The sequence below is a fragment of the Cibotium barometz genome, chromosome 5, assembly GCF_041138505.1.
Source record: "Cibotium barometz isolate CiBa-2024 chromosome 5, ASM4113850v1, whole genome shotgun sequence".
NCBI classification, from domain to species: domain Eukaryota; kingdom Viridiplantae; phylum Streptophyta; class Polypodiopsida; order Cyatheales; family Cibotiaceae; genus Cibotium; species Cibotium barometz.
The window spans coordinates 17,928,999-17,943,416 of NC_141050.1; the positions used below are offsets into that span (position 1 = coordinate 17,928,999).

General features: G+C 44.2%; 1 protein-coding gene across 15 annotated transcripts in view; it reads right to left on the reverse strand.

The window, feature by feature from the left end:
- Nucleotides 1-14,418, reverse strand: part of LOC147638147 (histone deacetylase 19-like) — a 54,828-nt gene that overhangs the window by 28,013 nt on the left and 12,397 nt on the right. Inside the window, exon 8 of one of the 15 annotated variants that reach the window (XM_086798079.1) lies at nucleotides 12,734-12,891. The exons of the other annotated variants lie outside the window; for them this stretch is intronic. Within the exon in view, the coding sequence (XP_086654205.1) occupies nucleotides 12,844-12,891 (48 nt within the window). The 3' untranslated portion in view covers nucleotides 12,734-12,843. Of the gene's footprint in view, nucleotides 1-12,733; nucleotides 12,892-14,418 lie in introns of those variants that run through there. 15 annotated transcript variants of the gene reach the window in all.

The following is a 14,418-nucleotide window of genomic DNA, read 5'->3' on the forward strand; positions in this document are numbered from 1 at the left end:
AAATAAGTCTCGTCCAGTGTGTACAACTTATAAGTTGTCCAGTCACTTATAGGTGTGTGTGAACCTGCACCCATAATTATTAGTATGTAAAATCATAAAGCCATAAATTGCGTTTTTGGGGACACTTACCACCTGCAAAACACATGTAGACCACCTATCAGTCCCAAACACGTGTGCACATACACGTCCACAAGGTGCCCACGCGGCCCCAATCCCATGGACAACGCAGGCAAAAAACTCAGGCATTGTCCAGGCAAACAAGACAAGCCATCCAAAGGTAAAATCAAAGTCATGCACGCACATGAGCACAACTAGGCTGGCAGAAACACCCATTTGCTTAGTTGTATCAGTTAAAATGTCCAGGGCTCATGATCCTTCCGGAACCTTCCCAGAACATAAATACAGAAAATCTCCAACTAGTCCCAAGGAGTCACATCATGTCAGGCTCCATGAGCCATACATGTACACCATGTCAGGCCCCACAAGCCACACATGTACCATCATGTCAGGCTCCATGAGCCATACATGTACTGTCATGTCAGGCTCCATATGCCACACAGACACACCATGTCAAGCTCCACCGGCCATACATGTATGCCATGTCAAGCTCCACATGCCACACATGAGCAGTAGAAAAACAGCAGTTGTGAGGAATTTTGTGACACTAGGGGCTGCTAAAAGACACTCATACGCACCCTCCATTCCACACCACATCATTCTAGCAAAGTTTGAAACTTGCTCTCTCCACATAGATGCCTCATGTCACCCGGTTGTTGCAACAAGCCTTCGTAAGGACTGTGGCACGACACTAGAGACCAAAATAGCCTTGGTCCTAGCCTCCTCCCCCCCTCCGGGTTATATTAGATAAAACCCCTTGGAAGGGAGTCTTGAGTACAAGTTCTTAGAGCTAGAGAGCTCTCGTCTTTTTATATGTCTCAACAATGAGAGAATAGCTAAATTTATAGTTTTTACCCAAAAGCACCCAGGAAAAGCGTTTTAAGACTTACTTATAGCCCAAAAAGTATCTTTTTAATAATAAAAGCTCCTCTTTTTAGTATTTAAAAAGATTTTAATCTTTTGCTTTCTAAAATCTGGTCGCTTCATTCCAAGCTTGTAAGGTTGCCTTGTACTGCTATCTTGCCCATGGGAGTGCCACGTCATCAACACCACGTTAGTTTTTTCTGCATTGCGTTTTTGTTTGTCAACAACCCGTATTTTGATGCTTCAGTGACATTCCTCCAACTATTAAACAGTTGTCCTCAAGTGATAGGTCTAGCTTTGTCTTAGCTTTTCCTTGCTTTTTTCTTGCTTTTCTCTGCTTTTTTTCTTGTTGTGGGCCTAGCTCTTCTCTCTCTGGCTCTTGAGACATGATTCTTCATGTGGAAGGTCCTCCTCTTCTCTTGTGTGTGGCTTCAAGAAGCATCTTGCCCTCACAGTTTTTACTCTTCACATAAAGTGACCTTGGGTTTGACCTCTCTGGCAAATACTCCCATCCCTTGCACCTCTAGGGTCGCCCTCAAGCAAGAGTTTCCCGGCATGATTCTCTTCCAACACACACCCGTTATATGTCAAGACTCAAAAGACACAAACACATACACACATGCTTGTCCTTGGGTTTAGCCGGGCATCCCCCACCCTTGGCACACATACACAAATATGTTCACCAACATAGAGCAAATCAACAAATGAATGCACAAACAGTTCCTTGGTTTTGACACCAATTTCTTGGTTTTTACACCAATTCCTAGTGTAGTCTAACTACCCATGTCAATGTCTGACTATGGTAGACTAACAGTATTCATATCCATGTACTCAATTCCGATTTCCTTCGCTGATAAACAATGCCTCCATGAGATGGCTAGTCCCATGACTCTTGTACAAAAGTTTTAGTGTTGTTCAATCTCAAAGTTGCTCCTTTTGGATACAACTTAGACAACCACCCTCAAGTTCTAGAATACTCGATTCCCTGCAATGGAATATAAACCTTGAGCATTCTCCTTTGTTCTTGGTTCCTTGGATGTCAAATACAAAGGCCAATGATAGTTGCTTACACACACAGAGGATATGTGAGTTTGGAACCGCCACCAAAGCCCACAGCACATGATAAGCAGTTCCTATAGTTAGTCCTCTCCTCGTTCATCCATCTTGCATCACAAGGGGTTGACAATTATTGGAATGAAAGCATGACAAGGTCTCAACTCTCTCTATATATATATCTTCATCTTATCTATCTATCCATCCAATCGATCCAACTATCTATCTATCGATCCATCTATCTATACATACATACATAGGTATACGTATATGTCTATATGTATGTATGTATGTATGTATGTATGAATGTACGAATGTATATGTATATATGTGTATACGTACATCTATATGTATATATATGTATATGTGTGCGAGTGTGAGTGTGAGTGTGAGTGTGAGTGTGAGCGTGAGCGTGCGTGCGTATATGCATAGACATGAACGTAACATACTTAACAATAGAAGACACAAAATCACACAAGCATTGGGTACAATCTCCCCGAATAGAGAGAGAGAGAGAGAGAGAGAGAGAGAGATGGCTATATTTTTTAGCATAGTCATATAGTACAAAAAGGTACATTATTTTCTCGCAGCCATAGGCATGCCCCAAAAAGATGGAAAACCCTATCCTACCTATCTACTATGACCCGACCCTTGTAGAGGATCAAATCCTCTACTATGAGCAAAGCGATGCCTTTTATACGCCTTAGAAGGGATAATAAACTGGCCACCCTGCTGTCGGCCAATTCCATGGACATGCGTAAATCTTTCACTACCAACACCATCAGAAAGATGCTCAATCGACAAGGTCCTAGTCCACACACCGTGCCTTCCATGCTTGTGACAGCTGCTACTGCTCCAAAACCTAATATTTTGTCTGCTGCAAGCCTAGGATTAGCCATGCCCATGTGCATGAACATCACACACACACATACATATATATTATAGAGATGTGTATGTATTTATATGTTTGTTTGTATATGTGTATATATCTTTGTATGTATGTGTGTATGTCGCAAGCAAGCACGTGAATACACAAACTAATTGCCAAAATACAGCATACATTCAGCATCCCTCACATCATATTCCAATACATATGTCACAAATATCAAGAACATATACATCTTGTAATCGCCAAAAGACAAGCTTGCACATGACACAACACTAGGGGCTGAAGTTGGGCCAGCCTCCCCTGAGGTATCTTTATTACCAACAGAGTAATTTTCTTGTACAAGATGTGGGTGTGGTGTCCGGGAGTTCCTACTCCACCGGCAGCATCAGATTTATCCAAATCAGTGAAAAACACGAAAGAAAACAAGCCCTTGGTCACCAACCCAAGGCAAAGCAGTCACCAACCACTCTCTTGATTACCTCGAGGCCTATCAAGCCCACCCGAGTGCTAGTACGTGATCACATCCTCTAGCTTAGAGCTGTCCACACAACTGTTCGCACAACCAGCTATGTTTCAAGCTTCCTGGCCACCCGAAGGTTCCACTGGATCATATATGAGTCCACCAAGCTAGCCCAAAACAACGTCCTTTCTGTCTTCATGACTGAATAGAGCCTGCTTTCTGTCCAGACAGTCCCGAAACAGGCCCAAACAGTCTTGGACGGCCCTCTGGCCAATTCGTTTAGTAACCTGTGCGCAATGTAGTTGCCAGGCAAATCTTGTATCTGTCGGAATGTGTAGCGGAAATGAGACAGAAATCAGAGAGCAGAAAACTGCAGAAGAGCAAGAGAGGAGATGTGTCAAACTCTACTATATACAAGAGCATATCCGCTACAACAAGTGTGGGGGGGCAAGAGCCCTATATATATGGGCTTGGGGCAGCAGTCGGCCAGTACGAACAGGCCAACAGCCCCCAAAGGAAAAGCCCATGACTAGGACAAGCCTAGTTGGCCAACAGAAGTAGTGGTTGGCTGGCCCACGACCAGAGCAGCCTGGTCGGCCAGCCCCTAGGTGGGCCCCTCTTGGCCTACAAGTCGGCCAACGAAAACAGCTCCTCCCCCATGACAACCAAACAACTGGAAAAAATGGGAAAAACAAGAACATGATCAAGGAGTCCTCATACAAGCTGGCACACCCACGTCCCTGGCCCTCACTCCCTAGTGTAATATGGTACAGACAAGAGATGACTGCTAACACCCCTTCTCAACTCCTGGATGTGGAACCAACCCCCGTGAGCTAGAGTGCTGACGGAGCATCTGTTGAGGTAGAGGCTTCGTGAAGAGGTCCACTGAATTGTCCTCCGTCGAAGAAAAAACTAGCAAGATGTCACCAGCCAAAATCTTCTCTCGAACAAAGTGAAATTGTATCTCTATATGCTTGGTCCGAGCATGGAAGACCAGGTTCCGAGTAATAGCTATACAGCTCAGGTTGTCGCACTGGATGACCGTGGGTTCCTTCTGTGGAAACCCAATCTCGCCATATAACCTCTGCAAAAAAACCACACCACCTCGCAAGCAGCACCACAAGAAACCCGATACTCTGCCTCAATGGAAGACAAGGCAATAGTTGGCCGCCTCTTGCTGCTCCAGGAAATCGCTCATGAGCCAAGGGTAAAGCCATATCCTGAAGTAAATCTCCTCGTGTTTGGATCTCCTCCCCAATCAGAATCACTCCAACCTCTGAGACCGACTCGGTCCTTCATTCCTCCTCCAGTGTTATAAAAGAGTCCAAGATCCTTCGTACCCTGCAGATACCGCAAGATCCGCAATCTTGCGTCCCAATGAGTCTAGAGGATAATCAATGTGACCATACCGCGTTCCCAAAAGAGATACAAGTTCAGATCTGCAATTGATCTCCAAAAACCCTGTTTCTGAAAAAAGGTATCAATCTTCTAGTTCCAAGCCTTGGGAGCCTGTTTCAGACCATGCAAGGCCTTTTGCAACCTGCAAACCATACCTTTTGAGCCCTGAACCTCAAAGCCAAGAGGTTGCTCAACATACATCTCCTCCTGCAAGTCACCATTCAGGAACGCAAATTTAACATCCATCTGATACACCGGCCACTGCTGATGAGAGACAAGGGCAACAAGAACTGTCCGAATCATGGTCATCCTAGCTGTAGGTACAAAAGTGTCCTCATAGTCGATGCCTGGCCGCTAAGCATAGCCCTTATCAACAAGTCTGGCCTTGTGCTTATCCACGGACCCATCATACATATACTTGGTCTTGTAGACCCACTTGACACCAATGACTGATCATTTTGACGGCCTCGGTACCAACTCCCAAGTTCCATTCTTCTCAATGGCTTCAAGTTCCACTTGCATGGCTTTCCTCCAAGTCTCCTAGGAAAGAGCTTCCTTAACTGAAGTAGGCTCTTTGTCCCGAACGATACGAGACATCAAGGCATAATTTACTTGTAAATGCTCCTCTGACTGACATTTGTCACGAACCCTATGGGATCTTCGAGGTCCATCCTCCGTGGTCCACTCGGAGGGATACTCCGTCACACTAGACTCTCGAATGGTATCCATCAACCACTTCGATACCCGAACAAAACGCAGAGCCTCCTGCTACTACTCGGACAAGTCTCGAACCGCGGGATCAACCTCTCCTACGGACTGAGACTAGCTATATAACTCTCTTTTCAAAGGCTACAGGTTATATGACTCGGAGCGGAATGAGGTTGTCGTCAGCAGAGATGTTGTCTTTGATGAGCATGTTTCATCTTCCACTGTTGCTTCTTAGATGAGTATTGAGGATAAGTCCTGGGCTTTTGTTCCAGCTCCCACAAAAACAAGCTTCTGGGACTTGGAGTCAAGCCTCCCCCTCTGCTTCTTTGGAAAGTGAACATAGGCATCACTCCCAAAAACACGAAAATGAAAGACATCTGGGTTCTTGCCAAAAGGAGCCTCAAATGGAGTCATCTTGGGCACTACAGTCGTTGAAGATCAGTTGAGGATATGGACAGCCGTAGCCACGACTGTGAATGAGAAAGGTTGCGATGCTCCAACATCGTCCTCACCATCTCCACCACGGTCGGTTCTTTCGCTCAACCACTCCATTCTCTAAAGGCAACCCTGTATTGGCCAACTCTCGCTTGATGCCATTCTCTGGCACAGAACCGCACAAAAGCATTGGAAGAGAACTCCGCTCCTTTGTCAGCCCGAACAGTCTTCACTTGCAATCCAAACTCCTTTTCCACCAAAGCATACCAATCCTTGAACCAAGCAAAGGCTTCGTCCTTATGTGGCAAAAAATACACCCATGTGAACCTACAACAATCATCAACAATCAACATGAAATACAAGGTTCCTCCCAAGGATGGGGTCTGCATAGGCCCACACAAGTCAGTGTGAGCCAACTCCAGTGGTTTCGAAGCTCACCTGGTAGCCTGCTTCACAAAAGACTCCCTACGTTGCTTCCCACAAATGCAAGAACTGCAGTATCCTTGCCTGCTGCCAACATCTGGCAAGCCATCCACCATTTGGTCCCGGAAAGCCCGCCATAGCGCATCCACATTCAAGTGGCCAAAACGAAAATGCCACAAATCACCGAACTGAGTACCTGTAAGAAAGAGAAGGGAGTGCTGAGAGTTTGTAAATCCCATTCTCCACTCTGCCTTCCCAAACAACCTGGCCTATTGCTTTGTCCCGGATAACAACTGGATGCTCATTAAACTCCACCCGCATACAAGTCTTGCAAACCTCATGCATTGACAAAAGATGAAAACCAAGAGATGGAACATAAAGAACTGGGGAGGAATGCTTTCCCCCTCTGCTATCAGGGACGATCTCCAACCTGCCCTCACTGTGAATCGGGATAGTGGACTTGTCACCAATAAAGATGTGACATGTTTGCCTCCAAAGGTCTTGTAACAACTCTCGGGAAGGAGTCATGTGCCTAGAAGCACCACTGTCCAGAATCCACTCCCGAGTATCCCAACGTGAGACCAACCGCCTCCCTGCTCAAAGAAGATGAAGCTCCGGTGTCCATAATCTCCAAGTGCACAAAAGTTGAGAGTCTTCGCAGTTGCAGCTAAAGAATCTGCACCTTTCTTGGTGCTCCATTGAGGACATTTCCTCGAATAATGACCCTTTTGGCCACAATGGCTGCGAGTCCCGCTGGCCTTCAAAGCATCACGATTTGAGTCGGGCTTCTTCTCAGAAGACTTCAACTGTGAAGACTTCCCTTTGCCCTTGTTGTTGTTGTTGTTGTTGTTGTTGTTGTTGTTGCGGCCTTTCGACCGCTGGCCAATCAAAGTCTCAGAACCTCCGCCCTGTGGAGGATTCAAAAACCTCTCCTCTTGGTCCAATATCATCGGCACAAGCTCCTCCCAAGTAATGGTGCTGAGCCCCCCACTGGTGATCAAAGAGAAATAGCAAGCTAAGTACTGAGAGGATAGATGAGACAACAAGATGATGGCCATTTCCTCTAATGATATCTCCTTCCTAGCCTGAAGAACGGTGAATCTCCTGATGAAGAGTTTGTTGATGTGCTCTCGCATTGTCCAAGACTTTGTTGGATTCATCACTCGCATCTGCACTTCCAAGGAAACTCTCTTCATGGGTGATACCCGATTGTACAGAGAAGCCAAGTGCTGCCAAATTCCTCGAGCCAGCATCATGTGTTTGATATGATTGATCACTTGGGGTGTGCAATTGAGGAAGATGAAAGAACGCATACGAGCATTGAGACAATCCCACAACGTGCCTAGGCTTCCCGCTCTTTGATTGCCTCCTCCGTCGGATCTAGCCTTGAAACACCAACCGTGACAAAGTCAACCAAATCATAAGATTCCAAAACAGACTCCATCATCACCTTCCAAATGCCATAGTTGTTTCCATCCAACTGTCGGTCCACCGGGAACGTCGGGAGGGTGGGGATCTTCATAGGTTTCTCCGCCATCTCGAGCAAATATGCCATCATGGGGGTTCACTTGGTCTTGTGAAGGAAGGGTGGGTGGGAAAAAAAATTGAAGATGAGGCTGCACTTTGTTGCAAAGTGGCTGTCTAGCAATGACGCCCGCCTTCTACCCGCTTCTCCACATCCCATACAGCCCAAATATTCTCCAATCAACACCAAAAACAGCAACCCCAAAAGCTCTCACAATCTCTTCAAGCCACCTAGGGCTTTGATACCATGTCGGAATGTGCAGCGAAAATGAGACAGAAATCAGAGAGCAAAAAATTGCACAAGAGCAAGAGAGATGTGTCGAACTCTACTATATACAAGAGTATATCCGGTACAACAAGTGGGGGGGGGCAAGAGCCCTATATATATGGGCATGGTACAGCAGTCGGCCAATACGAACAGGCTGACAAACCCCAAAGAAAAGCCCACGACTAGGACAAGCCTAGTCGGCCAACAGAAGTAGTGATCGGCTGGCCCACGACCAGAGCAGCCTGGTTGGCCAGCCCCTTGGCGGACCCCTCCTGGCCGACTTGTCGGCCAGGGAAAAACAGCTCCCCTACAACAAGCAAACAACTGGAAAAACAGCTCCCCTATGACAAGCAAACAACTGGAAAAAATGGGAAAAACAAGAACATGATCACGGAGTCCTCATACGGGCAGGCACACCCACATCATTGGCCCTCACTCCCTACAGTGTAATATGGTACAGACAGGAGATGACTGCTAACAGTATCTGTTCCAGTCAGTGAAATCTTTGATATCCTCCCCGGTACTATGCTGAAAACAGTTCAGCCAGCCTGTAGAGGAGGAGGAGAAGGTGTCGATCTGCCCTAGAGAACCCTGTATGCAAGTCGACTAGCTGTCTGAGGCCTGTAAGCAATTCGACTAGCAGAAAAGGAGAGAAAAACCACAATCGACCAGCCCCGTAGCAGCTGTTTACAAAGTCGACCAGCCCTTTGACACCTGTAGAGGAAGTCGGCCAGCTCTATGGCACCTGTATCTGCTGTTCAGCAGCCCTATGCCACCTGTAGAAGAAGCCGACCAGCTCTCTCTAACAAGCTCTAGACTCCCCACGTGTGGAACTTACATACCCTACAAGTAACCCTGCCTTGTCCAGCACACTAGGTTCCCAAAAAAGCAACTCATGGGCTTCAAAAATATCTCCCCCAGCCTCTTTTAGCAACTCATCAACCTTTTTTAGCAACTCGTAGGATTTAAACCATATGTGGGTGCCCATCACTAATAATTGGCCTCGGTACATTATTATAGTCTGCCCTGATGTGAACTCACTTGTAACTTATAAGTTTGTCTGCCCAGATTTTAATGAGTTTGAACCTGTAACCATTAACTTTAGTAAAGAAGGCAATAATATTTAAATAGAGTTAAGTGTGCACACTTAACTCTAGTAAAGAAGGCAATAATATTTAAATAGAGTTAAGTGTGCACACTTACCACCTGCAAAACACAAAATCTCTGCCTAAGTCCCAAATAGGTGTGCACACGGAGTGTCCAGGCATCCCCAGTGCCCGTGGACATTCACAAGCAAAATACCAAGCAATGTCCAGGCAACAAAACAAGTAACACATGTAGGTGCATTTCACAGGTATATGCTTGTGCACATGCATTAAATCTCCCAACTTGCCATCTTGTACACCAAAATAGTCCCGACCACGGGCACCACCCATGTAGGATCCAAGTACTTGTAAGAATATGTGAATATGAAGCGGAAGCAAGTAGAGATCAAACAAGAGAAAGTAGATAGCCAAGATTGATCCAACACTTCAGCCAAGAACTGAAATATTGAATGAATTATGAATGAACAATGTCCATGCTTATATACATATATGTAGAGCTAGTCGACATGTCACCAGCCAGGACATTTCCGAGTATGAAAGGGGTCTAGTGGACTCCAAGACGTCTAAATATTTGGAAAGTACAAGCTTTGGGAATGGGGGATTATCAGGGTTACTATTTTTAGCCCGACTTCGATGTTTTGTTCACGTCATTACGTCTGGAATTGAGCAAATGGAGGGACATGCCAAAGCACATTTCGCAGAGGTCTACCAATTGGGATATTTTAAAAGGTAAAGATTATGGGAGAACCCATCTATTAGATTGGGACATGTGGCAAGAAAGTGGATCGAAGTGATACAAGTGGCCTCACACATGTGGCAAGAAAGTGGATCGAAGTGAGACAAGTGGCCTCACACTTGTCACTTCAGCTATCGTGTGGCTCTCCACTTGTCATTATAGCCTTCTCTTGCCATTTTAGCTCATGGGAGGCCCAAATCTACAAATTGGAGCCCTCTCTCTTCATTAAGGGAGGCTCTCTTCCTGCACACTAGCCTCTACCACTGTTACAGGCTGCTCTAATGATGGCTACTCTCTTTCTCTCTCTCTTGAAGGCTGCCCATGAAGTATACGAGTTGTTGGCGACTGTTTTGAAGCCTTCCATAGCAAAGAAATACCGAAGGCAACGGTATTTAATCATTTTATTATGATTTCCAGCCATTCTACTACTTGTACCATCCACTATATTGGCTATACCAACCCTTGTACTAACTATACGAACCACTATACCTATTGTACCAACCACTGTACCGGTTGTACCAACCCTTGTACCTACTGTACAAGCCATTGTACTTGTACCCGTTGAATGGAGAGTTGTACTTGCTATACTAGCTCTATTGCATGAAGACCCGTGGTTTTTGGGAAAGAATCAGTACCCACACGGAGGTAAGTCATTGTTTTGTCTAATTACTTGAGCCCACCTCTCATCCAAGGTGTGTGGTCAAAGTACCAACATGGGATGCAAGTGGTAGAGTGGGGTTGGCACGGGACTTATGTCGACGCCAAGGGTCATGTGAACTAACGCCTTGTTGGCAAAAGACTTATTTTGTCTTGTCGATTTATTTTGGGACATGATTATAATAACTGGACTTGTGGGACTGTTTTGTCTCACCCATTTATTTTGGGTCATGATTATGATATCCGGACTTATGGGACTGTTTTGTCTCGCCTATTATTATGCAACATGATTATGATCTAGACTTATGGGATTGTTTTGTCTCATCCATTTATTTTGGGACATGATTTTGATATTGGTATTATGGAGACTTATTTAGTCTCGCCCATTTATTTGGGACATGGAGTTTTTCAATTATATTGGATTTTTGAGACTGTCTCGTCTCGCCGACTTGATGAGACATGATTATATCTTGGATATATAGCTTGAAGCTTAAAGTTGCAGACAACTTTTAAGAAGCCAAGGAGGATGTCACCATCCTGGACGTTTCCCAGTATTAAAGGGATCTAGTGGACTCAAGGACATCTAAATATTTGAAAAGTATAAGCTTTGGAAATGGGGAATTATCTTGGAATACAAAGGATCACACTCCTAAAATCTAGGAGGGTTACTATTTTTGGCCCGACTCCAATGGGAATTCCGTTCGCGTCATTATGTCTAGAATTTAGCAAATGGGGAGACATGCCAAAAGCACATTTGACAAAAGGTCTACCAATTGGGATATTTTTAAAGGTAAAGATTATCATCTCTTAGATTGGGACGTGTGGCAAGAAAGTGGATCAAAGTGAGACAAGTGGCCTCACACTTGTCACTTCAGCTATTGTGTGGCTCTCCACTTGTCATTATAGTCTTCCACTTGTCATCTTGCCATTTTAGCTCATGGGAAACCCAAATCTATAAATTGGAGCCCTCTCACTTCATTAAGGGAGGCTGTCTTACTGCACACTAGCCTCTACCACCGTTACAAACTACCCTAATGATGGCTACTCTCTTTCTCTCTCTCTTGAAGGCTGCCCATGAAGTATACCAGCTGCTGTAGGGCCTCTTTTCAAGGGGGGGGGGGGGGGGGGGGGGGGGGGGGGGGGGGGCTAGGAATGAAAAAACGCAGAAAAAGGGGCTGTTGAAAGAAAAACGCAGAATTTAGGGTTGGTCCACATGAAGGAAAGAGGCTGAAAATAGCCTACAATTAGTGCAAAGAGAAGCACTCATGTGTGCTTGCAAGAGATCTCCAAAATGCAACCACCACGAGAAAAACGCAAGATGTGGAGAAAAAATTGCAGGCTGAAAGTCCTCTTGCTAATTTGTAGAAGCACAAGTGCTCTGATACCATGTGAAAATATGTGAATATGAAGCGGAAGCAAGTAGAGATCAAACAAGAGAAAGTAGACAGCCAAGATTGATCCAACACTTGAGCCACGAACTGAAATATTGAATGAATTATGAATGAACAATGTCCATGCTTATATATATATCTGTAGAGCCACTCGGCAGTAGCAAAAAAGCTACTAATTTGGACAAATGGTCTAATAAAGCCTAAAACTAAGCTATAAAATAGCTTTTTAAATCCCTAATTACATCAGATAAATATCTGGATAAAAAGTGGCATAAAATGGAGTAAAATGGGCTGGAGATGACATGTCCGACAATACTCACCAGAGCAACTGCCCTTCCATGAGTTCAAATAACTCATCAGGGTTACCACCCTTCCATGAGTTCACATACTCACCAAGCTTACCACCCTTCCATGAGTTCACATACTCACTAGGGTTACCACCCTTCCATGAGTGAGTCCAGCATGCTCCTGGATACTTCCAAGACATCATCTTGGAAATCCTTCCGCATGTCACAGCTCTCTGGAGGATTGTGAGATTGTACGTGGTGTGTGTGTGTGTGTGTGTGTGTGTGTGTGTGTGTACAAATACATACACATTTGTATGTATGTATATACATATATGTGTGTGTGTCTTTGTGCTACATATAATACAATAATCCACAACCGAATAGAAACATCTACTCGAAAAAAACTACCAACTTGATTCAAATAATGAGTTTACATGGCCTGTGACACAACTGTTGGGTTACATAAATCATGTACAAAAATACAAGATGAAAGTTTCATCATAATATGTCTGTAGTGATCAATATAATCAACATTTGATAAAACCAGCCAACATTGAGAGGGTAGGTCCTGTTACCTGCATCCATACAAACAAACAAATATGTTAGTCTGAATGCGTATTGTGGGTCTCCAGAGACCTAACCATGTGTCATAGTTGTCACCCAACCCTAACCAGTTAACATCAAAAGCCTAAATCGGTATTTATTATACCCAACATATATGAGAGTTACATTATAAGCGCATGTTTGTGAAGCTCACAAACACAAGGGCTCAATAAACCAATCAAGCAAATATATCAATGTCACTCGTGTTAGCTACTATTGGGAGGGCTACAACACAGGTATGCCAATGTGGGTCGATGCTTGGATGATGCACTAGCAAATTTTAATTTACCTTTGTATTTTCGGATTCTAGATGAAATCTAGTAATTCTAAAAGTTTGAAATACGTCTTTTTGATGTTAACTTGCCATGTTCCTGAATTGGTTTATATTTGGTGAACCTGGTTTATTTGAAAATATGCTCCTGAGACATGGCTTGGTATGTCGTCAGTCAGTCTCTTATTTTTTTGGTTATTCTACAAGAATGATTAACATGTTTAGTTCCCTTGATTGACTAAGGGATTCGTATGTATTGTGTTGGTTGATTTTAGAACATAAGGTCTGTCTACTAAGCTATTTCTGTTGCTCTGGCTAGTCTAGTGTCACATGCACTCTAAACTATAGTGCATGGTGACAAGATGGCTCATCATCAGTGCAACATTGTACAGCAGTAGAACCCTTTAGGATTTGATATTCATCGTACGGTGTGACCCCATTGTAATCCTCAATCCAGGATATCTCAAGAATGAGCTACATAGGTCATTCCTCAACCTTAGAGAGTCGATCAATCAATCAAGTCCCTTAAACCCACTTGGAGAGAATCATTCATGCATATAGAAGTCATAGAAGCCTTAGGGTTTACATCAGAACATGTTTGCATTTTGCATATCATTCATCCCATATACATATAGACCATCTAGACCATTGCAGAAGCCTCGAAATAACATTCAATATTTTATCCTATTTATTTGGCATTTTTTCCCATATTATTCCAACATTTATTACCATTATTTCACCTACTCTCCAATCGCTTCATTAAACCAGTTTGCCAACTAACCGTCCAGCAACATACCCATATAAATAGCATCGCTTCTTGCATTCAATAATCATTCATCATCATATCACTCAAGCGTTTCATCCTTCAGCCCAAGGAGCATCCACAATTGAGCATTCAGCATATCTTCATCAAAACGCAGCACCTTCAGCATTCAGCCACTACAGTACCTTGTGTTTTCAGCATTCACACAGTTTTCAGCATTCACTCATATCATCGTTTTGCTACAGCCCTTCCAATGAAGGTAAAACGCATTCATACATTCATTTTCAGCATACATTCACAGCATAGAACAGTCCCAATTAGCCCCTTCTCTCAGCATCAGATTTGCAGCCTTCCTACATTCCATTGGAAGAGTACATAGGCTTGAGATCGGTGCATCTACAGCCGTGTACAGTTCAGCCCGACTCTGTCTTTCAAAGGTCTTGCGTTTGGCTTATCTACAGTCCA